Source organism: Prunus dulcis, chromosome 6, assembly GCF_902201215.1.
Source record: "Prunus dulcis chromosome 6, ALMONDv2, whole genome shotgun sequence".
Taxonomy (NCBI): domain Eukaryota; kingdom Viridiplantae; phylum Streptophyta; class Magnoliopsida; order Rosales; family Rosaceae; genus Prunus; species Prunus dulcis.
The window spans coordinates 16,978,444-17,003,930 of NC_047655.1; the positions used below are offsets into that span (position 1 = coordinate 16,978,444).

At 35.4% G+C, this 25,487-nt stretch overlaps 3 protein-coding genes across 3 annotated transcripts; 2 read left to right on the top strand and 1 right to left on the bottom strand.

The window, feature by feature from the left end:
• Nucleotides 1–4,936: 4,936 nt before the first annotated feature.
• Nucleotides 4,937–7,098, top strand: LOC117630378 (transcription factor MYB1-like). The gene is made up of 3 exons (XM_034363113.1): nucleotides 4,937–5,185; nucleotides 5,757–5,886; nucleotides 6,609–7,098. The coding sequence occupies exons 1-3, from the start codon at nucleotides 5,062–5,064 to the stop codon at nucleotides 7,096–7,098; spliced, it is 744 nt and encodes a 247-aa protein (XP_034219004.1). The 5' UTR covers nucleotides 4,937–5,061.
• Nucleotides 7,099–8,216: 1,118 nt separating this feature from the next.
• Nucleotides 8,217–11,183, bottom strand: LOC117630379 (zinc finger MYM-type protein 1-like). Its single transcript, XM_034363114.1, has 3 exons — nucleotides 10,652–11,183; nucleotides 8,780–10,525; nucleotides 8,217–8,227 (listed from the first exon to the last, which is right to left on the bottom strand). Exons 1-3 carry the CDS (start codon nucleotides 11,181–11,183, stop codon nucleotides 8,217–8,219), a joined length of 2,289 nt encoding a protein of 762 aa, XP_034219005.1.
• A 9,590-nt stretch (nucleotides 11,184–20,773) lies between these two features.
• On the top strand, nucleotides 20,774–22,785 carry LOC117631456 (transcription factor MYB1-like). Its single transcript, XM_034364614.1, has 3 exons — nucleotides 20,774–20,897; nucleotides 21,445–21,574; nucleotides 22,308–22,785. Exons 1-3 carry the CDS (start codon nucleotides 20,774–20,776, stop codon nucleotides 22,783–22,785), a joined length of 732 nt encoding a protein of 243 aa, XP_034220505.1.
• Nucleotides 22,786–25,487: the final 2,702 nt, after the last annotated feature.

The window sequence follows — 25,487 nt, forward strand, 5'->3', positions numbered from 1 at the left end:
TCCCAACTCCCAACTTTTAAGGGGTCGGCCGAGATTTCCATGTTTCGGATTGTTAGGAAATAACGCAGATTTCCTATAAACCAGATTAGTGTGAATGTGAAATAACAGAGGAAATAAGACACACAAATTTGATAACGGAGTTCAGCCAATTGTGCCTACGTCTCCGGACTTGCTGCAGATCATTTTACTAAAGGGAGAAAATATACAAAGTGTTTACAACACTTACAACTCTCAACCCACCCCGAATTATACTAAGAATTTTTCTCACAAAAATTCTTTCACAAGCTTTTTCTCTTAAGCTTTTCTCTCAAACTCTCTCTAATTCTCTAATTCTGGGGATACACTACAAATGAGAGCTACGGGATTTATATAGGCTTCAAAAAACATGGGTTGCCTAAGTTAGGCACCCCTTATTTATGCATCTCCATTGATAATTGCCTAAGTTAGGCACCCCTTATTTTTAACCAAAAAATGGTTGATGCCCATTTTCTTGACAATCTCCCACTTGAAGACTGATTTCAATCTGTCTTCACACCTCAATCTATGCAGCAGATCTTTCCGATCTTGTTACTCTTGCAGGCCAACTGAAGTTGAACACAACTTCAGTTTGTCGATAGCCACCGTCTTTGTCAACATATCCGCTGGATTCTTGCTTCCTTGGATCTTCTCCAGTATTAACACCTCATCTTTCAATAAAGATCTGATAAAGTGATAACGAAGTCCAATATGCTTGGTTCTTGAATGAAATGCTGAATTCTTCGCCAAGTGTATTGCACTCTGACTATCACTATGCAAAACATTCTTCTCTCACACTGCCAAGGGGCTAAGCTTCACCAACGACTGACAAAGCCCCCAGACCACCTGCCGGCAGACAATCTCACGACACAACAAAAATGTAAACATCTCCAGATAGACAAGCCGGCAAGGCCCACGAAATTTTCATGAGGGGACGAACATACCTGCTGAAAACGAGGATCCGCCTCAAGACCCCTCTGGTGCACTCCTTGCCGAACCACTAAGATTCTAGACCCTCACGGTCCTCTCGCAAATTTGATCAAGCCACCCTAAACCAAAGAAAGAGCAGACTCGCGAAAGGAAGGCCTAGCTCACGGAACCTTGCCGATGCGTGTCCCTTGCCCAAGCCACCACGTGCTGCTAAAGCAACTTTCCAGCCACGTCAAAGCTGTTCACGCAAACTTTACAAAAATTTCGATACACCCTTGCCGAACGGCAAGGGTCGAGAAGAAAGGTTGAGACCACAAAATTCCCTGCTTGCTGGCATAGGACCAGCCCCACGAGCTCACTGTTCAGCACCAAGGCCACCTTTGCCGAACAGCAAGGGTCGTTGGAAAATCGAAGGGAGGCTCACGACAATCACGACCCGAACCTTTAGCACCAACCCCTTGCCGAACCCAACCTTGCTGAAGCTGGGGATGAACAAAATCTCCTACCGAGCCACCTTGCCAAGCTGTAGAAGTGGAGCAACAAATTCACGAGCTCACAAGCAAGCCACCTCCCACCAGGTCTTACCGAACGACGCTAGCTCCAGCTCCAGCTCTCCTGCGAACAAAGTACCTAGCCCCCCTTTTCGATTTCACCTTGCCAAAAAGTTGGTCTGACTTAAGGGAAGGATATCACACTCCTCCCAAACCCTAGGACACTTCCTGAAAGCTCTAAGTCAGGCCCAGGCCCAGCTTTCTTCTTGACCTCGGTCTCGGCCCAAAAAAAAAAAAAAAAAAAAAACCTAAGTACACACCAACGGTCGAGCTCCTCCTTTTTCGAAATTTCTCTCCCTTGCCAAACGGCAAGGACCGTGTAACGGCTATGGAATGCTCGCTCCCTTCCTACAAATCAACTCATGGTCTCAGCCTACTTGCTGAACGTCTACGCCTCAGCATTCTGAGAAATTTGGAAACCCACAAAATTCTACCTTCCACTCGAGTCGTCGCCAAGGATCCCAGCCTTGTTCAAACCTCGGCTCTACAGAAATTTTCGAGCCACCCTTGCCGTTCGGCAAGGGTTGAACTGAACCACGTGACGGGCTTGAGTAATAGCCGAGGACAGATTTTCGCCAACCCCTTTTTGCCAAACACTTACTGCACGACAATTTCTAAACAAAAGAAAAGAGAGAAGAACAAACCCTAGCTTTTTCTCTTATTTTCAAACCCTTCCCAAAGGCCTAGCTATGGCCTAAGTACTTGCCAAGGCCCAGCTCCAAATAGCCAGCTCCAAGTACTTTCCAACTTACCCTCGCAGCCCAGCCCCCATGCTATCACTCAAGCCCAACTATGGCCCAGCCAATCCCGTATTACTCAAGAGTCAAAACGACTAGCAAAAAAAAAAAAAAAAAGAGGCTAGGACCTTGCCGAACGGCAAGGACCATGGAAGGAGAAGAGAACCCCCAAATTTTTCAAAGACCCAGCCTGCCGAAGGCCTAGCTCCCAAAAAAAAAAAAAAAAGGAGGCTAGGACCTTGCCGAATGGCAAGGACCATGGAAGGAGAAGAGAACCCCCAAATTTTTCAAAGACCCAGCCTGCCGAAGGCCTAGCTCCCAACAAAAAAAAAACAAAAAAAAAAAAAAAAACCCCTACGGACCCAGCTCCCATCCTACCTGCAGAATGCCCAGGTACCCAGCTGCCAACAGTTCTAGAGGCTCACACAGCTTGTATCACACATTCCATGTGTTGACGCAACTCCTAGCTTGCCAACTTGGGGGACTAGGGAGTGCCCTACGGCTCCCAATGAAGTTGGAATGCTCGGTCACGATTACACAAAAACTCACAAATTCCCAACCCATAAGTTATTTCTCGACCGCGAACTTGGGGGACTACTGTTTACACCATGGTGAACCGAGCAGACCCAGCATCAAAGCGACTAGCACCAAGGCAGCCACGCCTTCTTCCCTGCCGAAGGAAGACACACTTCTGAGGTGCCAGATACCTGCCGAAGCTCCCAACTGCCAAACCTAGTCTCCAGGACACGTGTCGCCACCACGACGACCTGCACAAAGTCCCACATTGAAACTTTGTGCAAACCTCTTACTTTCACCTCCCTATAAATAGAGAACAGTACCCAAGTAAAAAGGGATCTACTTTCTCACTTTTACTGTCACTCTGCCAAAGTTACCACTTATAGCTGACTTAGGCATCGGAGAGTCTTCGGCCAGCACCACATCGGTGACTGAAGCTTAACGATTACCATTTTATCTTCTGCAGGTCTCCCACCAGCCTAGTTCACCAAGAGCAACAGCCCTCTTCCCTGCTGAAGACCTCACATACCTCATCACTAAGTTGGACTCAATATTGGCCGGGCCATTTTGAGCATCAACAGATTGTTTTGTCAATAATTATAAATAGACGAAGCAAAATATGTTTGTGGGTAAAGGGTAAAATTACCTTAAGCCGAGCTTTATATGAATTGGAATTTTATTTAGAGATGGTCTTCTACTTTGAGGCTAATTAGGAATCCTACTTCTACAAGAATTTGGTGATCTCTAAATTATTATATAAAGCAAACTCTCCAACTTGAGAAGGGGTTCCTCCTAGTTCCTTCCATATCCTCCCGCTAGAACTCAACCCTACGATATCAATGTCTTATTTTATATTTTATATGAGTGTTATAGTTGTAATTGGGATATGAGTTGTGAGGAACAAACACTTTGTATACCTTTATTCTTTGTTCATTCAATAGTGGAAATAACCGACATCCCATGGACGTAGCCCAAATATAAGTGAACCACATAAATATCTTGTATTGCTTAATTGGATGTTCTTGCTTAATTTCTAGCGGACCAAGTTGGTTTGAAAAGATTGTCGACCTCTATCTTGAAAATGACATTTTCTTTTGAATCAATTTCAGGGATCAACCAAAAAAAAACAGACTGCAACTGAGAATAAATAATAGAGGCATGCAAATCTTCTTGCAAGTGGCAGGACTAGCCAAAAATAAAAAATAAAAAAATTGAAAGGACAAAGGGCCCCCCTCAATCAAGAGGGGCAAACTAGAATAGACAAAACATGCCGAGATAAAGAGTAAAATAATGGGCTACCCGCTCTTCTACGATTGGAAGGTTCGTTGAATGATGGATGGTGAGAAACCTCAAAATATGGACAAAACAAGTCGACCTAAAAAAAGAGCAAAAGTGAATGAAAACCCCAAAATATGGACAAAACAATTCCAAAAAAACAAAAACAAAAAAAACACTTTTGCTCCTTAGTTTGTTGAATTTTCACTTTTGTTCTTGTTAGTTCAGTTATGACAATTTGACTTACGTAATTTGATATCTTTGAATTGTTTGATATTCTTACAATTCAAAGACACGTGTAAATTCCTGTTTAATTCATGACAGAGTAAGTATGTGTCATTGACTTGCATAGATGTTTTGGACAGAATTAGAATGAATTTAATAGAATCACTCTTCATTTTTCTGACCAAAAACAGAAAGCAATACATGTCGTGTTTATTCGGGAATTGTGGAGGAAATGAAGATTTTCTGTCGTTTGCAAGAAGATGACCGATCGTAAGTGATTTTACAATGATTTTGTGAAAACGATTTATTATTTTTATTTTTCTCCTTATTTATTTGTAGTTTCGTTTTCAAAATATTATCAAATCAGAAATGTACAACAGTACCACTGTACACCCAGCCAAAGAAATCGACATCTATATGAACTATCAGTCATCATTATTAGGTTGAGCAAATAAAATGGTCATTTTTATATATTATTCACATATATTTAATAGATCTAATTGAATATCTAAACTTTGTATATATTTATGAACATTTCCCGTCAATTATTTTCGTCTAATTGTAATTGTGGATCACACAAAACTTATCTCTTTTATTAATTTTTTTAAAAAAAAATTACACCCGAGAAAGAAAGAAAAAGAAAAGGAGAAATGTTATACCTTTTGTCTTCCCTTTGTATGGAGAGCAGAGATGCACGTACGTAAGAGTATTTATATATAGATACCTTTGTCTGCATATATCATATAAAGACCCTTTATTAGACAGGTTGTGTCTGGAGGCTTCGAGAAGTGCGTACGGCGTATCCCCACGAAATGGAGGGTAATAATTTGTTGAGAGTGAGAAAAGGTGCATGGACTAGAGAGGAAGATGAACTTCTCAGGCAATACATTCAACAGTACGGTGAAGGAAAATGGCATCAGGTTTCTCTCAAAGCAGGTATTATTATTATTAGTTGAAAACACTGCTTGCTTGGTCTTTTCCTGTATGCACGACGTGACAAACTGTAATTTATTTATTCGATTGTAGGAGCGAGTCAGAGTAAGGAGGCAAGTAATTTTCTTAGCTAAATTTATATCTATACTTATAACTGGACTTGCTCAAAAAAGAAACTAAGGCTCGTTTGATAACCATTTTAATTTTAGTTTTTAGTTTTTATTTTTTGTGCTAGAATATATAGGAAGAAGAGGGAGAATAGAAGTGAGAATGAGAGTGAAGATGAGATTGAGAGGGATCAGGAGAGTTGAGGATGAGATGGATGAGTAAACAAAAGTGAAAACAAAAACTAAAAACTGAAATCTTTTTGAAATTGTTTTCACTTTTGTGACGACTCCTTCTCATTCTCTCTCTCAATCTCATCTTGACTCCCATTCTCACTCTAATTTTTCTCTATTCACTAGCACAAAAAATGAAAACTAAAATTGAAATGGTTATCAAAATGGCCCTAAATTGTTCTTTGTGGAGAATGTAGGAAGATTTTATGTGTAAGTTTTATGAATTATATATGCAGGCTTGAACAGGTGCAGGAAAAGCTGTAGACTGAGGTGGTTGAACTACTTGAGCCCAAATATCAATAGAGGAGACTTTACAGAAGATGAAGTAGATCTCATGGTTAGGCTTCGAAAGCTTTTACGAAACAGGCAAGTACAATCTGAACTTCTCTTTCGTAGCAAACTTGCTAGGAATGAGGGACTTTCTGTTCTTTTTGTTCGACTTGTTTGTGCTTTTTGCAGCTAAAACTAAGGACTTGGCCAAATTACATACACCAACCATGTAAATCTTGAATAGTAATATCAAATTGGAAAAAAGAATACCACATCCAGAAGGAAAAGAGTTCAAAAGTAATACGACAAATTATGTTATTTATTCAATATTATATATTATAGTAGCATAGGGATTAGTATGTAGAATTTATTTCACTTGAGTAATCATTTCAATCTGACTTAGTATATTATATATTTTGTTCTTTACATATATTCGTGCTTTTAGATTATAGAAGCATTTTCTGAAGAAGCACATATTATGTGTTTCTTCCGAAAATACTTGGATTTCTTATGAAAATTTTAACCTTCTTATAATAGAAGTGTTTATGAGTATAAGTGTTTTTTAGTGAAGCAGTCCCTAACGAGCCTTTAGACATATAAACAAACAAAACAGTGCAACGCCACATGATTTTGGATCTAAATACTTTGTGTCTCTACTACTATGTACACTTATACCAAAGTACTTTTGAGGCAATCTAATCCCTTTTTATCACTTTTTGTTCTCCATTAATTCACTTGTTCTAATAAGCTGTATTAAAAATGTCTACATAATATAATTTCTAACAAATCCTTTTTCTTTCTGCATGCACATCATTTAGGTGGTCGCTGATTGCTGGAAGACTTCCTGGAAGAACATCAAACCATGTGAAAAACTACTGGAGTACCCGACTAAGGAAAAATAAGTCTTCTGGGGCCGAAAAAGATAAGACCCTAGAAACAACAAAGACAATAATATTAAGGCCTCAACCACGAACCTTCTCCAAAAAGCCAAATTGTTTGAGCAGCCCAGCTCCAACTTTACAGCATATTCAATTACAAGAGAATTTTAACTGGCCATTGCCATCATCACCGCCTACAGAAAATGGAATTGATGAGTGGAAAAGCCAGTTAGCTGATACGAACAGTGTTGAAAGAGCAATGTGTTCTGGTTTTCAGTTGGAGGAAGATTTCTTCACAAACTTTTGGGTTGAAAATATAGCCCAAAACACTGGAACTGGTGTAAATTCTGCTGACGAAGGCCTGCTGAGTAACAGTGACTTCTCTTTTCATCTTTGGAATTTTTCAAAAGAAAAATGGAGAGAGAACTAAGGTTCAGAGGGTCTATGTCTTCCCAGTAGAATTCTTTTGCATCGATCCCTTTTTAAACATTTATTTCTGTTGAATTCTTTTGCATTGTAATATTCTGTAATAAAATTTTCTATTATGGTAGTCAAATAAATAATATTCTAGTTTATCAACAAAAATAACTATTACACATATGCCTGAATTTATTACCATATACGTTTTTTATTTATGCAACTGCTATTGGAGAAGAAGAGATTTAAACACAAGACCTCAAGTGTATGGCTAACTGCTCTTAACCCAACTCAGTGCATGCATTTATTGAAAATTGAATAAGTAGTTTCTTAGAGGCTTATTTACTGTAGTGCCCCTGAAACTTCGGTCAAATATACTTTACCATCTCAAAGTTATAGTGGCTCACTTAACCCCCTTGACTATGATTTCGTGTTCCACTTTACTCGCACTGTTATCTCCATTAATAACTTGGTCAGTTTTGATGATGTGGCATGGCTATTTTAGTTTTTTTTTTTTTTTTTACTATAAGAGAACCTCAGTGATGTGGCCCCAGAAGATGGTCATGTGTATCATCATCTTGCGGCAGCTCGTGGGCGTGGACCCAGCACTGTTGTTAAAGGATGTTGCCAGGGGTGGCGAAGATGGGATGTTGTGATGTGAAGCAGCCATTTTGTTAGTTTATAGTAGAGTTTTGATTGGATGATTGTAATGGCTAGCCTAATATTTTCGACAATTTGTCTATATACATGTTGTATGGATATGGTTGATGGATGAACAATGGTAGAAGATTATGTAATAGATTAAAATGTGGGCATATGGCAGTCGGCGAAACGGACGTAAGGAAGGGTTTATGGACCCACGAAAGGGGGAATAGAATGAGAATTTCTCTCGTTTTGGACTTCTGGTATTTTGTTTTGAATAGAATGAGAATGTGTGGTCCAGATTACTTAAGATTTGATGCCATAACAAGCCAACTAACACTAAACAGAATACTCCCTCACTTATTGGCCAAGAGAACATGAAAAAAAGAAATGGAAGCTTTGGATTTAACAATTAGGTTACAGCTGAAATTGTAAGACTTCACACTTTTTTTGAACTAGTTCTTGGCATTCAGAATTAGTACAGATTTTTCATTTTATAACTAAAATTCACCATCAATAAATATGCAATGACAATCAGAAATCAAATTCATAAAAATTTAAATGTTTCCATTTGATAAAGTTAAATGTTTTGTACAAAAATAAGCTCCTTGTGCCCCTATAAAGTCTCTTGCTGCCTCCAATAAGCAATCTGTGTTTAATAGAAAAAAAAAATTGGCAATCACAAATTAAAGAGTAGTTGCACACAAATGTCATTAACAAATTAGATTATATTGCATTAAACACAAAAGCAACAACAAAAACATACCTGATTATCCAAAAATCATTCACATTGTATTTGCTGTCTTATTTGAAGAATTAAAATTATTACGAGAGCTTTTACCCCAGAAGAAAAAAAAAAACACAGCTAGTACAATACTAATGTCTGAAAATTGATCTTCTTGAATTTTTAGAAGAGAAATCATCAATCAAATGTTCATAATCAAGTTTTTCAAGAAGTTCACTTTCAATTGAAATCAAAGCTAGTCCATTTAATCTTTCTTGCGACATAGTTGATCGCAAGTATGATTTTAACAATTTTAATTTTGAAAAACTTCTTTCTGCAGATGCAACAGTAACAGGAATAGTCAATAGGATTCTATATGCAATGAATGCATTTGGAAAACAATTTAATCTTTTCAAGAAATTTAATATTGCAATAGCTGTGGTATTTTCTTTTGGTAAAAGCTCCCGTAAAACTTTCAACTCAACAAATAAATCCTCCCCATCGACGTCAAAAAACTTGTCATTTTTCAAAATGCTTTCCAGATGACTACAACTATTCTTCAAATCGCAATCATCCAATGAATTTAACTTCTTTGAAGTAAACAAAAACCCAAAAATATTCTCATACTCTTGATATTGTTGAAACCTTCTTCGTAAAGAACCAATAGCTTGATCCACTAAATACAAGAAATAATCAATTCTAAACTTTTCTTCAGCTGATTTAGGAACTGATTGGGATGGCTCACAAGTATTCTCATCAAAATGTTTTTTTCTACGAATTTTTCGCTTCTCAAGAAACACCGGGTCAATTCCCATGTCAGTAGCAATTTCTTTAGCAGTATACATAGCTTCTGTAAACCCATTTTCTCTATACTTTTCAAAAAATGTAATCAACCCTTTCACTTTATCAATAGCAACATCAATAAGCATGTCTTCAGATTGTAAGTTTTTGCTAACTACATTGACAGCACCTAATATATCATACCAAATAACCATGCCCAATAAGAACTCAAAATTTCCAAGTTCATATGTTGCCAAAGAATTAGCTTCACTTGTTATTTTGGAGTCACCGTCACTTTCTGCTAACTGAAGTAAAGCTTCTCTTAAATCTGCAGCTTGGAATCTTATTGCTCTTACACTTTCAATACGACTTTCCCAACATGTAACTGACAATGATTTCAGAGTTAAGTGTTTAACATTATCTTTCAATATCTTCCACCGCTTTGTAGAATTAGCAAACAATGTATAAATACGTTGTATGATTCCAAAAAAATCTTTTGCTTTTCCACAAGAGTTTGCAATATCGCAAAGTGTTAAATTAAGACTATGACAACCACAAGGTGTGTACAATGCTCTAGGATTTACATCCAAAAGTTTTCTTTGGACACCTTGGTATTTCCCACTCATATTTGATCCATTGTCATAGCCTTGTCCTCTCACATTATCAATATCAAGCTTAAGTTTTTGCAACACCGTTTGCAACTCTTCAAAAAGTCCTTGTCCTGTTGTATCATTCACAATCAAAAATTCCAAAAAGAATTCTTCAACCTTTATTGGATTAGTAGAGACATCCACACATCTTACTATCAAACTCATTTGTTCTTGGTTGCTAGCATCTGGAGTACAATCAAGAATCACAGAAAAATATTTAGCTTCTTCAATCTTTTTAATGATTGCACTTTTGAGCTCAGAAGCTAACAAAAGTATCAATTCATTTTGAATCTTATGACTAAGATAATGATAATGAGTCTCTTTATCATCCATACGTCGAACATGCTCCTTCATAACTGGATCCCACTCTGCAATCATTTCCACTTGGCCCATAAAATTTCCATTGTTTATATCATGGATCTTCTCATTACTTCCACGAAAAGCCAAACTATATTTTCCAAGATATTTCACAATTGAAATTAATCTTTTTAATAAATTCCTCCAATGCTCTTTCTCTTTCTTGATTCGGTTTTGAACAACTCCATCAATTGTTTTATTTTTTTGCAATCTAATACGAAAATCAATCCAAGTGCTCATATGATTGATATGTTCAATACTTGTCTCATGCTCTTTAAGTCTGCCACTAAGATGTATCCAATCTTTAAATCCCTCATTTGCTAACTGACTTTTTTGTGGCCCTTTTTTAAATAACTTACAACAAAAACAAAATACTTTGTTGAGATCCTTTGAATACATTAGCCAATCTCTATCATGTTGCTCTCCATTTGGCAAATAACGAGTGTAAAATGTTGAAGAGAAACGTCTATGTAAATGATCTTTAGGACCTTTTCCTATTAATAGATCTCTTACAGGACCTTTTTCCACTAATAGGTCACGGAATTTGGGATCAATATTATTCCAATTTCTTGGATCATAAATATCCAATGGAATGGACTGGCTTGGTTCTTCATTGAATAAATCAGTGACGTTCTCATTGTTATGATTTTCTATGTCTACATCTTCAACATCTTCATTATGATCATCAATATCAGCATTTTCATTGTCATCATTCTCATTCTGCTCAGCATTACCCACACATTCATCCATATTGTTTTCAATATCTTGCAATTCCTCAACATCATCTTGTTCTTGTTCATTGAAAATATTTTCATCAATTGTAGCATGTGATTCTCTAACAATGAATCTATCAAGAGCTCCTCTTTGAGATTGAGTCAATTCCTCGATTTTTCTTTTTCTAAGCCTTTTTGTATATCCAGAAACATATTTTCTAGTAGGTGGCATGTTTAGATTACAAAGAAAAATTCCAAAACCCTATAACCTGGAAGAAAACCCCAGCAAGAAATAGATAAATATTTCTACAAACTATATTCTCATACAACCAATCATCAACATGATAATAATTTAATAAAATAAGTCATGTAATATATAGAATAGATTGAAATTTAGATACATACCTGAATTTGAATTGAGATTTGAATATGACTATTTTATTTTGAGTGGTCTTTATGAATTCAGGAATTAGGGTTTTCTTTTTTTGGTGTTCAAATTCCTGAAATTGAAAGAATAACAAAAATTGTCAAAGGATTGAAAAAAGAACCAAAGAGAAATTGATGAACAATGATGATTACTTACTAGAAAATCAGAGTTTAAGAGAAAGAAGAAGTATGAAGCTTTTTTCGTGGTGTTTTGAATGAAGAAAGTACTTTTCTTGGAGGAGAAAACCTTTTTTTATTTTATTTTTAAGAACGTTTGGGGGATATATCATATATATTCGTCCTTTGTTGAGGTTAAGTTAAGCTTCACGTTGCTTGTTTGTAAAAGGCTTTCTGTTTTTTTTATTTTATTTAAATTTTATAATTATGTAAAGTTTGAATGCAAAAATAATATCAAAAAATGCTAGCCAGTAGAACGACCTCAAGGAGCATCGAACTCGGGCCCTTTTGCCAAAGAGAGATGTGCTCCATCCAACTCCCCCAAAACACGCTGCTGTGCAAATATCTAGACGCTATACTATATATACGATTCATATAATATTAATATATATATATATAATATAAAGAATTTTTTTTTCGGGGGCCCTTAAGAATCGGGGGCCCTGTGTGGTGGCACCACTTGCAGCACCCCAGGGCTGCCCTTGCATCCAATGAGATCCTTACACTTGGCTTATAAACTTAAAGAAACGAAAACTAGATTAACTAACTCCTAAGTTAGCTTAAAGGCTTATAATTCAACACTCCCCTTTAAGTCTTGAGCTGATTTAATTCCAAGCATACTTATGAGATAATTGAACCGATCCTTAGCCAATAGTTTGGTGAAAATTTCAGCAAGTTGTTCACTTGTAGGACAGCACACCAAATCAATGATGCCTTCCTGTAGTGTATCTTTGATAAAGTGATATCTTCTGTCAATATGCTTTGTCTTCTGATGAAACACAGGGTTCTTAGTGATGGCAATTGTAGATGTGTTGTCACACTGCAATGGAGTTGCTTCTGTCTGAAGTTCCCCAAAGTTTTCTAACACAAATCTAAGCCAAATGGCCTGTGCAGTAGCTTCTGATGCACTAATGTACTGTGCCTCTACAGTAGACAATGCAACACAATTTCGCTTACATGATATCTAGTCTAGTAAAAGTTAGGTACAAGAGACTGCCTATAGTGCTTCTATATTGCTCCTCACTTGTTGCTCCACTTCCATCATCTTTAATCAGCTTCTCAGTTGCTACAAGAGGTGTGGTCACAATCTTGCACTCATTCAAACCAAACTTGTTCAATAGAGAGCTTGCATATTTCTTTTTTGTGGATGAATATGCTAGAGCTTGTTTAAGCCACTCCTATACCAAGAAAATGAAGTAGAAGACCCAAGTTTATCATCTCATATTTCATCATCATGTCTTCCTTGAATTCATCCATCAATTCCTTGCTACTTCCTGTATACACAATGTCATCAACATAAAGAGAAACAATTAGAATGTCTTTGTCTCCCCTTGTTTTGGTATAAAAGGTAGCTTCACTTAGGCTCTTCTCAAAACCACACTGAGTGAAGTAGGTGTCTATCTCTCCATTCCAGGCTCCAGGTGCCTATTTTAGTCCACAGAAAGCCTTGTGCAGCCTGTACACCTTGTCTTCTTTGCCATTGACCACAAAACCCTATGGTTGGTCTATATAGACTTCTTCTTGCCATACACCATTTAGGAAAGTTGATTTTACATCAAGCTGATATAGCTTCCATTCTTTCTGAGCAGCTAGAGCAATGAGAGTTCTAAGGCCTTCTCCAACCATAAGGGGCTAAACCCAAATTTTCCCCTCCAAAAAGTAACTATTTGGGTTTTGCCCAGACTCAAATCATTTTTTCTCCCAACCCTCAAGACTCAAATTTTAAATCCGCAACTTTATTAAATTGTTTAAGAATGGTTTAACTCTAATATATATATATATATATTTTATGGATAACTTTTCTTCATTCAATCTTTTTAAATAAATTCATAATTAAATTTTTTGAACAATTTCACCTAAAAAAATTGAAATTCCACAAATATAATTTTATTCCAAAAGAAAACACACAATGCACACCTCTTTGAGATTTTATGGACATCTTCAACAAGAATGAAAGGAGATTGATGAGATTGACAAAGGAAAAATAAATTGATAAATAGATAAAATATTTTTGGTAGATTATTTGAGAAATGGCTGGGTATTTATAGAGTTTGGAGTGAGTTTTGGGGTTGGATCTGATTTAGATTAATTTAAAATATTATTTTGACCGTTGGATTTAAATTTCAGTCGTTAGATCTTTTTTTTTTTAATCATTAAAATAGCTTAGATTTAATACCCATCGTTGATTTAAGTTATATGTATATACAAAAAAAAAAAAAAAAAACCAACTTATTCAAATGTTGCTGTTGGATTCCAACGGCAACTTCATAGGATAGCAACACGTGGTGCAAACAGAAGACAATAAGCAGCAGCAAATTTGGAGGTGGGACCCACGTCAGAATCTTTGCACATGGGGTTGTTTGGGATGTAGGTGGGCTCCACGAAAGGATTTGTGTCCAGGCAATACTTGGACTGGTATTTGGGTCCAAGTTTGGATTTTTCCAAATTTTGGCCCTTTCATTTTTTTGGGTTGGGAGAGGTTTTGGGCAATAATTTGGGATATTTTGGGGTTAGCCTCTTGGGTTGGAGATAACCTAATGGTGTCCAATCTAGCCACAAGAGCATAGGTTTCATTGTAGTCCAATTCAGGTTTCTGAGCATACCCTTTGGCAACTAACCTTGGTTTATTCTTTTGGACTGAACCATCTAAGTTTAGCTTTGTTTTGTAAACCCACTTGACTCCAATAACTAGTTTCTTAGTTGGTCTGTCCAATAGTTCCCATGTACCATTTTTGTAACAATCCGATCCTAAATTATTAGTTAAACATTAAATTATTCAAGAAAAAAGACAATTTTACCCCGGAAATATTGAAATGATTTAAGAGTTGACTTTTATTCGGGGGAGATTAAATTATTAAAATAAAAGAAAATAAAAGAAAATAATAAAATAATAAAAAAATGAAATAAACAACAAAATAAAATGATTTGAATTCATTAAGGTTTTTGAAAATTAAAGATATTATTTAATATAAAAAGGGGCAAAAAGGTCATTTTAATTTTGGGAAGGAATTTGGAAATTTCAATTTAACCGTTATGTAGAGCACGTCGAAACAAGTTCGTAGACATGTAGTGGACTCGAATCAGAATTGTAACGAAGAAATGGCGATCAAAAGAAGTTCAGTGGTATAACCGTAAATAATTCGAAGTTCATTTTTTTTAAACCCAGAATTTCTGCATTTTGGGGGACTCAACCAGCCGACTTCAAGAGGTGATTCCTATCAACTCCGACCACCAATTCAAGCAAGACCGGTTCCGTTAGAACCATCACACTTCCCTCTTCCAGCCCCACCCATTCTCTGCCTCTATCCGCCACCGTTGTCGCCGGAAACAGTCACGAAACAGGCAGTTTTGGATAGTTTTTTCGTAAACTTTCAACGGCTCGTTCTCCCTCCTCCGGCCACCGTTTCATGCAAGTGAGGTATGATTTCTTACATATTTTTCATAATCTAGCTAATGATTGGGTAGGAACTTATCAATTTTAAGCCTAGGTAGTTTAATTTTCGAATTGGGATGGCGATTCGGGCCACTTCCGGTCACTTTTTGGGGAAGGTCCAAGAACAAAAGTGGTTCCAAATAGGGTGTCTTACATAGGGCAGGAAGCTGGGTTTCCAATTTTGAAGATTTCCTGTTACCCAAATTTGATCAAGCCACCCATGTGCTACCAGCTATTGTGGTTGCACGTGGGCAGCCTAGTGAGGTCACTCTCAGTCCTAGAATGAACCTCATGTTGTCACGACTGTGTAGGAATTCGCAGATCTCAATTCGGACAACGTTTGAGCCCCGATCGGATCTCGCGTATTGTGCGATTTCTGGGTTCGATACATTTGAACCGTTGGATTGTAGTTATTCTCGTATATGTCGATCTAGATAATTCTAGGATCGTGTAGAAGTTGATGGATTGTGAACCGGAGTCCCGGATACTCCGAAAAGGCTAGCCCTAGGGCTAGGGTTATAGAAACCGTTTGATCGTGCGATCGTGATCAATCTGACCGTCCAATTGAGACCAAACTTTTGGGACATGTGTCCTAGGCAAATTGGAACCTTTAGGGACTGTCGGATCGGAATTTTGAGGTCGTGAACCCCACGGGACTCGGTTGACATTTTGGGACTTTATCACTTTTAAGTCCCGAGACATTTTTAGACCACTTTAAACCTTGGGAAAAGCCACCGCAAGCATAGAAATGACTTTGAAGTTGGTGCACGTACTTCCAGGAACCCAGGGCTAGGGTTTTGGATAAAATAACTCTATTGTTTATGTATGAGCTTTTAGGAATTCATGTACGTATGAGTGTTCATTGGTTTAACTATGACATTAATTTCATGAATATAAATGATCCTGGAATGGGCACGCATAATTGGAAGCATATTTCACTATGTGAGGGTATACCTAAGGGTTTTTACAGTGTTTCGTATTAATAAATATAAATAATCCTGGAATGGGCACGCATAATTGGAAGCATATTCCACTATGCGAGGGTATACCTAAGGGTTTTTACAGTGTTTGGTATTAATGCTTAAGTGAAGCTGAGGAAATCTCTAAGAGTATGAGTGTTTATTTATCTGTTTAGTGACCACCTGTTTATATATTCATATGACTAATTGTTTGTAAGATTATAAATGTAATGTTTGAATGGTATGTTAATCAGAGATCAATATGGTTAACAAACTAGCTAAGTATTTAATATATGTATATCCAGTAGTTGAAAAGAATGAGTCGCAGCCTTTGGCTGTTATTAGATTATGGCATATATTTATGTATATATTCTAAGTTCAGTTAAGAACCAATTTATTGGAAGTTGATATAAAGACGAGTTATGGTTTTCAAACCCACCGTGAGAGTACCCCCCTAGTTGCTTTGAGACAGTTTATCTTTTATGAACACTGCCCCACGTGTTTTGGGGACACCCGAACAGTGTGGTGCGAGGATTGCTGCTCAAATTGAAGTGTTATCTCTGAGACCTGTGATGAATGCGGCTCGAATGGACTTAGTGTCTCCGGGACCTGCGAGGATTGCAGCTTAGATTGAAGTGTTATCTCTGAGACCTACGAGGAATGCAACTCGGATGGACTTGGTGTCTCTGAGATCTGCGAGGATTGCGGCTCAGATTAAAGTGTTATCTTTGAGACCTGCGAGAAATGCGGCTCCGTTAAATTTATGTTTCCGAGACCTGCGATGATGGAATTGACGGTATTAAAGGAATTGATGGATCAGAAATGGGGGTACGACTAGGTGACGAGGATTTAAAAGTGCCTGGGTTGGGTGACTTCACACCACCCCCAAACATTGGGTATGGTCCATTTTATTTGGTACGGTGTCTATTTTGCAGTTCCAACGTTTACTAATTGTAAGGTAAGCTTTAGCTATTTTGATTTCTAGCTTCCTTACACAGTTTTGTATTTGCTACTGTAAATCAAGATTAATTAGTCTAGGATAGACTTGGTTGAACAGAGTTATTATGACTAAGATAAAGTGTGGCTAAATGCAAATCAGCTCAAAGGTAAAATCTTGCATTGGAATATGTCAAGTTGTGTTGACTAGTCATCCGTTACTCCCAATTCATTTAAATTCTTATGTGAGACTCATATATTGATAGCTGTAGGTTTTCTGTCCTCGCAAATTTATCTCATTTAAATTCAAGGTCATTTTATAGAGAAATTTTTATTATTTTCAAAAAATATGTAAAAAGAAAACTATTTGAGCATATAAGTGGGAATTGAACATGTACTTATAGTGAGAGTCAGAGCAAGACAAACCAACTCTAGTGTGTTGTGTGCTCACATATACATATAATCTATATATATATAAAGTAAAAGGCAGAGAATGGTGAAACATTGAAAATATCAAAAAATATCCTTGGTTAGTAAACATTAATAATTGAAATTATTAATTAAGTGAGGATAATATGGTAAATTCACACTTTTTTATATTTTAAAAAAATTAAAATTAAAAGAAAAATTAGATAATGGATCCTATTTTTATAGAACACAACTACCCATTATCTTTTTTAATTCTAAAATAAATTTAAAATTTTCTAAAAAAAAGCCCCTCTCAAGCGTGGAAGTGCGTGCGGAGAGGTTAGTATATACATGTGCAAAAAAAAAATTGGGTGCCCTAAAAAATTGGAGTCCCGATGCGGTTGCATCAATTTCACCGTATCAAGGCCGACCCGACACAGGATGAGAGTTTTTGAAAACACGTTCAAACCATACTAGACTCAAACGGGACCGGTATGATTCGGTATCAATGTTGATATCGTAAAAAATCTGCAAAATTTCATAAATCTGCAAAATTGTAATAGAAAATATGTTTTCCTAACATTTGTCTGAAACACACTGTTAGGATGAACATCATCCCCTATAAAAACTTATAAAAAAGAACATATGCAACGAAAATGTGAATAATCAATTGAAAAATAAACAGAAGATGACATACAAAAATGAGATCACACATTGCTGTGCTCACAGAGCATTTTCCAGAAATCCTTGAAAACTATTGGTACTTCCAAGTTCCAACTTTCTATTTTCCTGAAATTCTTTCTCACCCACTATTCTATAACGGAACCCAAAAAAAGCAGAATCAATTTTCTCTGCTTGGTTTAGTTTGTTGTCATGCAGCCCTGTAATATTTGAAAGGGTTGGGTCCATTTTTACCTGGTCTCTGTTTTTTCTTTTCTTTAGCCATTTCTTTTTCTTTCTTTTTTTATAAATAAATGTTACTGATTCAAATAGATAGAGATAGAAAACTGAAAATGGGAGAGAGAGAGAGAGAGAGAGAGAGAGAGAGAGAGAGAGTGGGAAAGGAAGAGAAATAAGGGAGGTTCTTGTGAAGGAGGGGATCTGATCTTTCCTTTTCGCGTTGAATTCTCTTATAGCTTTTTTGTGTAACACACACATATACACACACTAGGTGAGAGAGAAAGCAAAATAAAGAAAGAGAAAAAGGAGAAGAAGAAGAAGAAGAAGAAGAAAGAAACAGGATAGATAGGGAGATCCCTTTAGGCTTAGGAAAACTATTAAGGTAGCTATTGTTTAGCAAAATATATTGAGGAGAAACAAAGTTGAGTCAAAATGTCTGTGGAGAGAGAGGAGGAAGAACTGAAATTAAATTAGGATTATTATTTACATGTACTGTTCGGTACGGTATGTCACCAAATGGGATCACAAATCTAGAACTAATGTCGTGCCAAACAGTAATAGGATGGTACAGTATCATTCCTTTTATCCGTTAACACCAAACGGGACGGCATGAGATTGGCACGGTTTGACATGATTTCGAGATGATTTTGGTATTCCAATTTTAAAGCCCACCCCTAGATAATGCTACTGAATGCTCCAAGTTATTTTCATATTCACAGGCCCACTTATTTTCAATCATTGGGAGATGAAGATGCATACAAACCGATGCATTCATTAGTTGTTGGGAAATTCAAAGCTCCTCAATCAATAGTAGAATTCTCTAGTACTCATCGACTGTAGAAAAAATTGTATGAAATGGGAATAATACTATTTTGCTATCTTCTGTCAATCATATGATGTCACGTGGAAAAGTTATCACGTATGGTATACTGTGACTGACTAGAGATAGCAAAATAGTGTTATCCTCGTTTTATATAAGTGTTTCTCCACCAACTGACGATGCATACAAATTCAATGCATTAATTGGGCTACATATGATGTGTAGGATTAGGTAACTCACTAATGCTGAAGTAAAAACTGGAGTTCGACTTTCAAAGTTGAAGATAGAAGAAGAATTCATGAAGGAAAACTTTTCCCTTCCAATCTCTACAAATAGTAGGTTATCAGCACTTTATAATTAATTCATCTAATCCCTTCAACTTTTACAAAATGTGGTAGTTGGTATTCATTTCTAACTTTAAAATAGCTTGAGTGAACTATCCAATCCAATCATGGACACAAAGGTGGCAAAAGAATTCAATTATTCTACTGATTGTATAATGTAGTAGCTAAGGATTATCCTTTGTAAATCATTAATTAAAATATTTCTAATACCAGAAATAATATTTTAATTTGTATTCAATTGTGTTGAATCTCAATTACGTTTGAAAGAAAGAAAGAATAAATAAATAAATAAACTCGTTACCAGCAGCCCTTGGCATTCAATGTTAAAGTCAGTTCTCTATACCCCGCTGCCTTTTGCATCCTTTGTACCAGAGAAAAAGAATAATATGTTGGGAAGTCTTGAACACGGAAAGTTAACTTAATTATGATTTGGTATTTAAACACACGAGGAATTAATTTCAAATAAAACAATTATTGAATGAAATTTCACACTTTTTTTCAAAGTATTTGTATCTTAAATATAAAGTGGTGCAGTTGGCAAACTGCTATCTCCAGCTGGCGAGCTACCTAAGGTCTCAATGGCAGGGGATTAAATTTTGTTTTGTTTTATTTTAAATTTTTTAATGTTTTATCATTTTCAAATTATTTTTAAAAATATATATTTTTTATTTAATCCACATGACATCATATTATTGGTATGTGAGACTCACATGTGTGTCACATCATCAATTTAACATATTTTTGGACAGAACCTAACGGCATGGACTCTTTCTGACCGCACCTATTAACCTTAAGGACCACAAATGATTTTTAAAAACATAAAATATGTAATCTGATAATTTTGTAAACTTTAAGGATATTTTATGATAAAAAGTCTTCTTTTTTTTTTTTGGAAAAAAAAAAAGGAGATTTACGATTATACCCAATATAGGAGTCCAAATTATAAAAAAAAAAAAACCTCATATGAAATGGATTTTAGAACACACCCAACGCCCATTTATAACATAACAAAAAGACTTTTATATTTTTTTAAATGACAAAACTGTTGTTGATTTTTTAAAACAAACCCAACCCCAAAACCTCTTTAAAAAGCCCAAAACACTCAATAGGGCATCAAAATAATTTAATAATCAAAATTAAATTCAATAGGGGCAGCTATCATTTATTGGGTTTTTTTTTTGATTTGTTTATGGAAATTTAATAATATAAGATTAAACCATATAATTTGTGCTAAAAATAAGTATATAACTAAATATTTCTATAAAAAAAATAACAATTGCACGTGAGAAAGAAAGAAAAAGAAAAAGGAGAAATGTTACTTTCTGTCTTCTCTTTATATGGAGAGGAGAGATGCTCGGAAGAATATTTATATATATAGATACACGGCTTCGAGAAGTGTGTACGACACATCCCCACAAAATGGAGGGTAATAATTTATTGAGAGTGAGAAAAGGTGCATGGACTAGAGAGGAAGATGAACTTCTCAGGCAATACATTCAACAGCACGGTGAAGGCAAATGGCATCAGGTTTCCCTCAAAGCAGGTATTATTATTATTATTAGTTGAAAACACTGCTTGCTTGGTCTTTATCTGTGTGCAGGACGTGTTTGTAATGTAATTTATTTATTTGATTGTAGGAATGAGTCAGAGTAAGGAGGCAAGTAATTTTCTTAGTTAAATTTATATCTATATTTATAACTGGATTTGCTTAAGAAAGAAACTAAAGGCTCATTTGACAACCATTTTAATTTTAGTTTTTAGTTTTTATTTTTTATTTTTTGTGATAAAGTACAGAGTAAAAAGAGGGAGAATGAGAGTGGAGATGAGATTGAGAGGGAGCATGAGGGTGGAGGATCGGATGGATGAGTAACAAAAGTGAAAACAAAAACTAAAAACTGCAATCTATTTGAAATTATTTTCACTTTTGTGATTCTTCCTTCTCATCCTCCCCTTTCATCCTCTCTCTCAATCTTATCTTGACTCCCATTCTCACTCTCATTTTCCTTCAAAAAGGCCCTAAATTGTTCTTTATGGAGAATTAATGTAGGAAGAATTAATTTATGTGTAAGTTTTATGAATTATGTATGCAGGCTTGAACAGATGCAGGAAAAGCTGTAGACTGAGGTGGTTGAACTACTTGAGACCAAATATCAAAACAGGAGACTTTGCAGAAGATGAAGTGGATCTCATGGTTAGGCTTCGAAAGCTTTTAGGGAACAGGCAAGTACAATCTGAACTTCTCTTTCGTAGCTAACTTGCTAGGAATGAAGGACGTTCTGTTCTTTTTGTTCGACTTGTTTGTGCTTTTTGCAGCTAAAACTAAGTACTTGGCCAAATTAATACATACCCCAACCATGTAAATCTTGAATAGTAATATCAAAATGGAAAAAAGAATACCACATCCAGAAGGAAAAGAGTTGAAAAGTAATACGACAAATTATGTTATTTATTCAATATTATATATTATAGTAGCATAGGGATTAGTATGTAGAATTTATTTCAATTGAGTAATCATTTCAATCTGACTTAATATATTATATATTTTGTTCTTTATATATATTCGTGACTCTAGATTATAGAAGTACTTTTTAAAGAAGCACTTATTATGTGCTTCTTTAAAAAACACTTGGACTTCTTATGAAAATTTCAACCTCCTTATAATGAAAGTGCTTATGAGCATAAGTGTTTCTAATAGTGAAGCAGTCCCAAACGAGCCCTTAAACATATAAACAAACAAAACAGTGCAACACCACATGATTTTGGATCTAAATACTTTGTGGCTCTACTACTACATACACTTATACCAAAGTACTTTTGAGGCAATCTAATCCCTTTCCTTTTATCACTTTTTGTTCTTTCCATTAATTCACTTGTTCTAATAAGATGTATTAAAAATGTCTAAATAATATAATTTCTAACAAATCCTTTTTCTTTCTGCATGCACATCATTTAGGTGGTCGCTGATTGCTGGAAGACTTCCTGGAAGAACATCAAACCATGTGAAAAACTACTGGAGTACCCGACTAAGGAAAAATATGTCTTCTGGGGCCGAGAAAGATAAAACCCTAGAAACAACAAAGACAGTAATATTAAGGCCTCAACCACGAACCTTCTCCAAAAAGCCAAATTGTTTGAGCAGCCCAGCTCCAACTTTACAGCATATTCAATTACAAGAGAATTTTAACTGGCCATTGCCATCATCACCGCCTATAGAAAATGGAATTGATGAGTGGAAAAGCCAGTTAGCTGATACGAACAGTGTTGAAAGAGCAATGTGTTCTGGTTTTCAGTTGGAGGAAGATTTCTTCACAAACTTTTGGGTTGAAAATATAGCCCAAAACACAGGAACTGGTGTAAATTCTGCTGACGAAGGCCTGCTGAGTAACAGTGACTTCTCTCTTCATCTTTGGAATTTTTCAAAAGAAAAATAGAGAGAGAACTAAGGTTCAGAGGGTCTATGTCTTCCCAGTAGAACTCTTTTGCATCCCTTTTTAAACATTTATTTCTGTTGAATTCTTTTGCATTGTAATATTCTGTAATAACATTTTCTATTATGGTAGTCAAATAAATAATATTCTAGTTTATAAAATAAATAACTAAAACTATTACACATATGCCTGAATTTATTGCCATATATGTCTTTTTTTTTATTTTTAAATTTTATACAAACGATATTGGAGAAAGAGAGAGATTCAAACACAAGACCTCAAGTGCACGGCTAACTATTCTTAACCCAACTCAGTAGTTTCTTGAATGTTAGAACCATTGGTTCAGATTTTTGTGACCAAAACAAGGCATGAGATATTTTTGAATGACGCTAGGGATAAGTAATTATATATTAGTACTGGAGTATGGTTACGTGATATAACTTGTCCACGTGTTATAATATAAGTAGATTTAGTGATATTATTCCATAAAAAAGGGAAATATCAACCATTCTCCACCCATATTATAGCACGTGCACAAGTTTTACCATGTATCCGTACTCCAATTACCACACAATAATTTCTCGCTAGGGAGAGCCTNNNCACAACATGTCAAAGACCAATGTCACGTAATATTGTTGTAAAACGAATTATAGTCCGAATGTACATTTAACCATGGGACAGTTTATTTAATCTTTGTTGATTTTTGGGTATGCTCCATTTTATTTGGTACGGTATCTATTTTGCAGTCCCAACGTTTACTAAATATTGTAAGGTAGGCTTTAGCTATTTTCATCCATGGCTTCCTTAGACAACATTGTATTTGCTATTGTAAATGACAAAGCAAGATTAATTAGTCTAGGATAGACTTGGTTGAAGAGAGCTACTATGACTAAGATAAAGTGTGGCTAAATGCAAATTGGCTCAAGGGTAAAATCTTGCATTGCATATATTAAGATATGTCAAGTCAATGTGTTGACTAATCATCCGTTACTCCCAATTCATTTAAATTCTTAAGTGACTCACACATTGACATTTGTAGGTTTTCTGTCCTAACAAATTTTATCTCATTTAAATTCAGGGTCATTTTATTGAGAAATTTTTATTACTTTCAAAAAATATGTAAAAAGAAAACTAGTTGAGCACATAAGTGGGAATTGACCATGTGCTTCTAGTGAGAGTCAGAGCAAGACAAACCAACTCTATTGTGTTGTGTGCTCACATATACATTCAATATATACAACAATGGAACAATCTATGTCAGTTAATTGAATGTTCTCGATAAAAAATAAAATTGGAATAGATAGTACTACTGAATGCTCCAACTTATTTTCATATTCACATGCCCACTTATTTTCAAGGAGATGACGATGCATACAAACCAATGCATTCATTAGTTGTTGAGAAATTCAAAGCTCCTCAATCAATTGCAGAATTTTCTAGTACTCACCGATTGTAGAAAAACTTGTATGAAATGGGGATAATATTGTTTGTTATTTTTTGCTAATCATATAATGTTATGTGGAAAAGTTATCACGTGTGATATACCGTGACTGGCTAGAAATAGCAAAATAGTGTTATCCCCGTTTTATGTAAATGTTTCTACACCAACTGACGATGCATACAAATTCAATGCATTAATTAGGCTATATATGGCGTGTAGGATTAGATAACTCACTAGATTTAAAGAATGCTGAAGTAAAAACTGGAGTTCGACTTTCAAAGTTGAAAGTAGAAGAAGAATCCATATGAAAGAAAACTTATCCATTCCAATCTCTACAAATTGTAAGTTATCAACACTTAATAATTAATTCATCTAATCCCTTCAAATTTTACAAAATTTGGTAGTTGGTATGCATTTCTAACTTTAAAATACAATCATAGGCACCAAAGATGACAAAAGAATTCGATTATTCTACTCATTGTATAACGTAGTAGCTAGGGATTCTCTCCTTTGTAAATCATTAATTAAAATATTTCTAATATCAGAAATAATATTTTAATTTTTATACAATTGTAATCTCAATTACGTTTGAAAGAAAGAATAAATAAACTCGTTACCAGCAGCCCTTGGCATTCAATGTTAGATTCTGTAGCTCTCTATACCCCGCTGCCTTTTGCCTCCTGTGTACCAGAGAAAAAGAATAAGAGAAATGCTAGCAACCTTCTCTCTAACCTTCTCTTTTGGACCTTCTCCCTTCTCCTCATGACAAGTGTCATTTTCCTTACACTAAAAACAATGTCATTAATGCATCACACAAGATAGTTTTTGTTTTTCAAGTTTACCCTTTTAAAATGTATTGGCTTTTATATTTCCTTCAATTTATTCAAATTTTGTTACAACTTCTTTAGCACATTATTAAAAATTAAATAAGAAAAATGTCATTTTTTAGAATTTAAAAAAAAATAAAAATTGTTACATGACATTGTTGTCATCTTTATTTTGTTTTTAACAAAACACACATTCTCTTTGGAAAAAAAAATTTGAAAAACTTCAGTTTTTATTTTCTTATTTAATTTTTTAACAAGGTGATAAGAAAGTTGTAAAAAAATTAGCTTGTAATTAAAATAAATTAATACATTTAATAGGGGTAAACTTGGAAAACAAAAATTAGTTTGTGTGATGCATTAATGACATTGTTTTAAGTGTAAGGAAAGTGACACTTGTCATGAGAAGAAGAGAGAAGGTCCAAATGAGAAGGTTAGAG

Coding starts and splice junctions, on each gene's coding strand:
- LOC117630378 (XM_034363113.1), top strand. CDS start 5,062: ATGGAGGGTAATAATTTGTTGAGAGTGAGAAAAGGTGCATGGACTAGA. Junction 5,186..5,756: donor TCAGGTTTCTCTCAAAGCAG/GTATTATTATTA, acceptor TTATATATGCAG/GCTTGAACAGGTGCAGGAAA. Junction 5,887..6,608: donor CGAAAGCTTTTACGAAACAG/GCAAGTACAATC, acceptor CACATCATTTAG/GTGGTCGCTGATTGCTGGAA.
- LOC117630379 (XM_034363114.1), bottom strand. CDS start 11,183: ATGCCACCTACTAGAAAATATGTTTCTGGATATACAAAAAGGCTTAGA. Junction 10,526..10,651: donor GCCAAATGGAGAGCAACATG/ATAGAGATTGGC, acceptor GGATACATCTTA/GTGGCAGACTTAAAGAGCAT.
- LOC117631456 (XM_034364614.1), top strand. CDS start 20,774: ATGGAGGGTAATAATTTATTGAGAGTGAGAAAAGGTGCATGGACTAGA. Junction 20,898..21,444: donor TCAGGTTTCCCTCAAAGCAG/GTATTATTATTA, acceptor TTATGTATGCAG/GCTTGAACAGATGCAGGAAA. Junction 21,575..22,307: donor CGAAAGCTTTTAGGGAACAG/GCAAGTACAATC, acceptor CACATCATTTAG/GTGGTCGCTGATTGCTGGAA.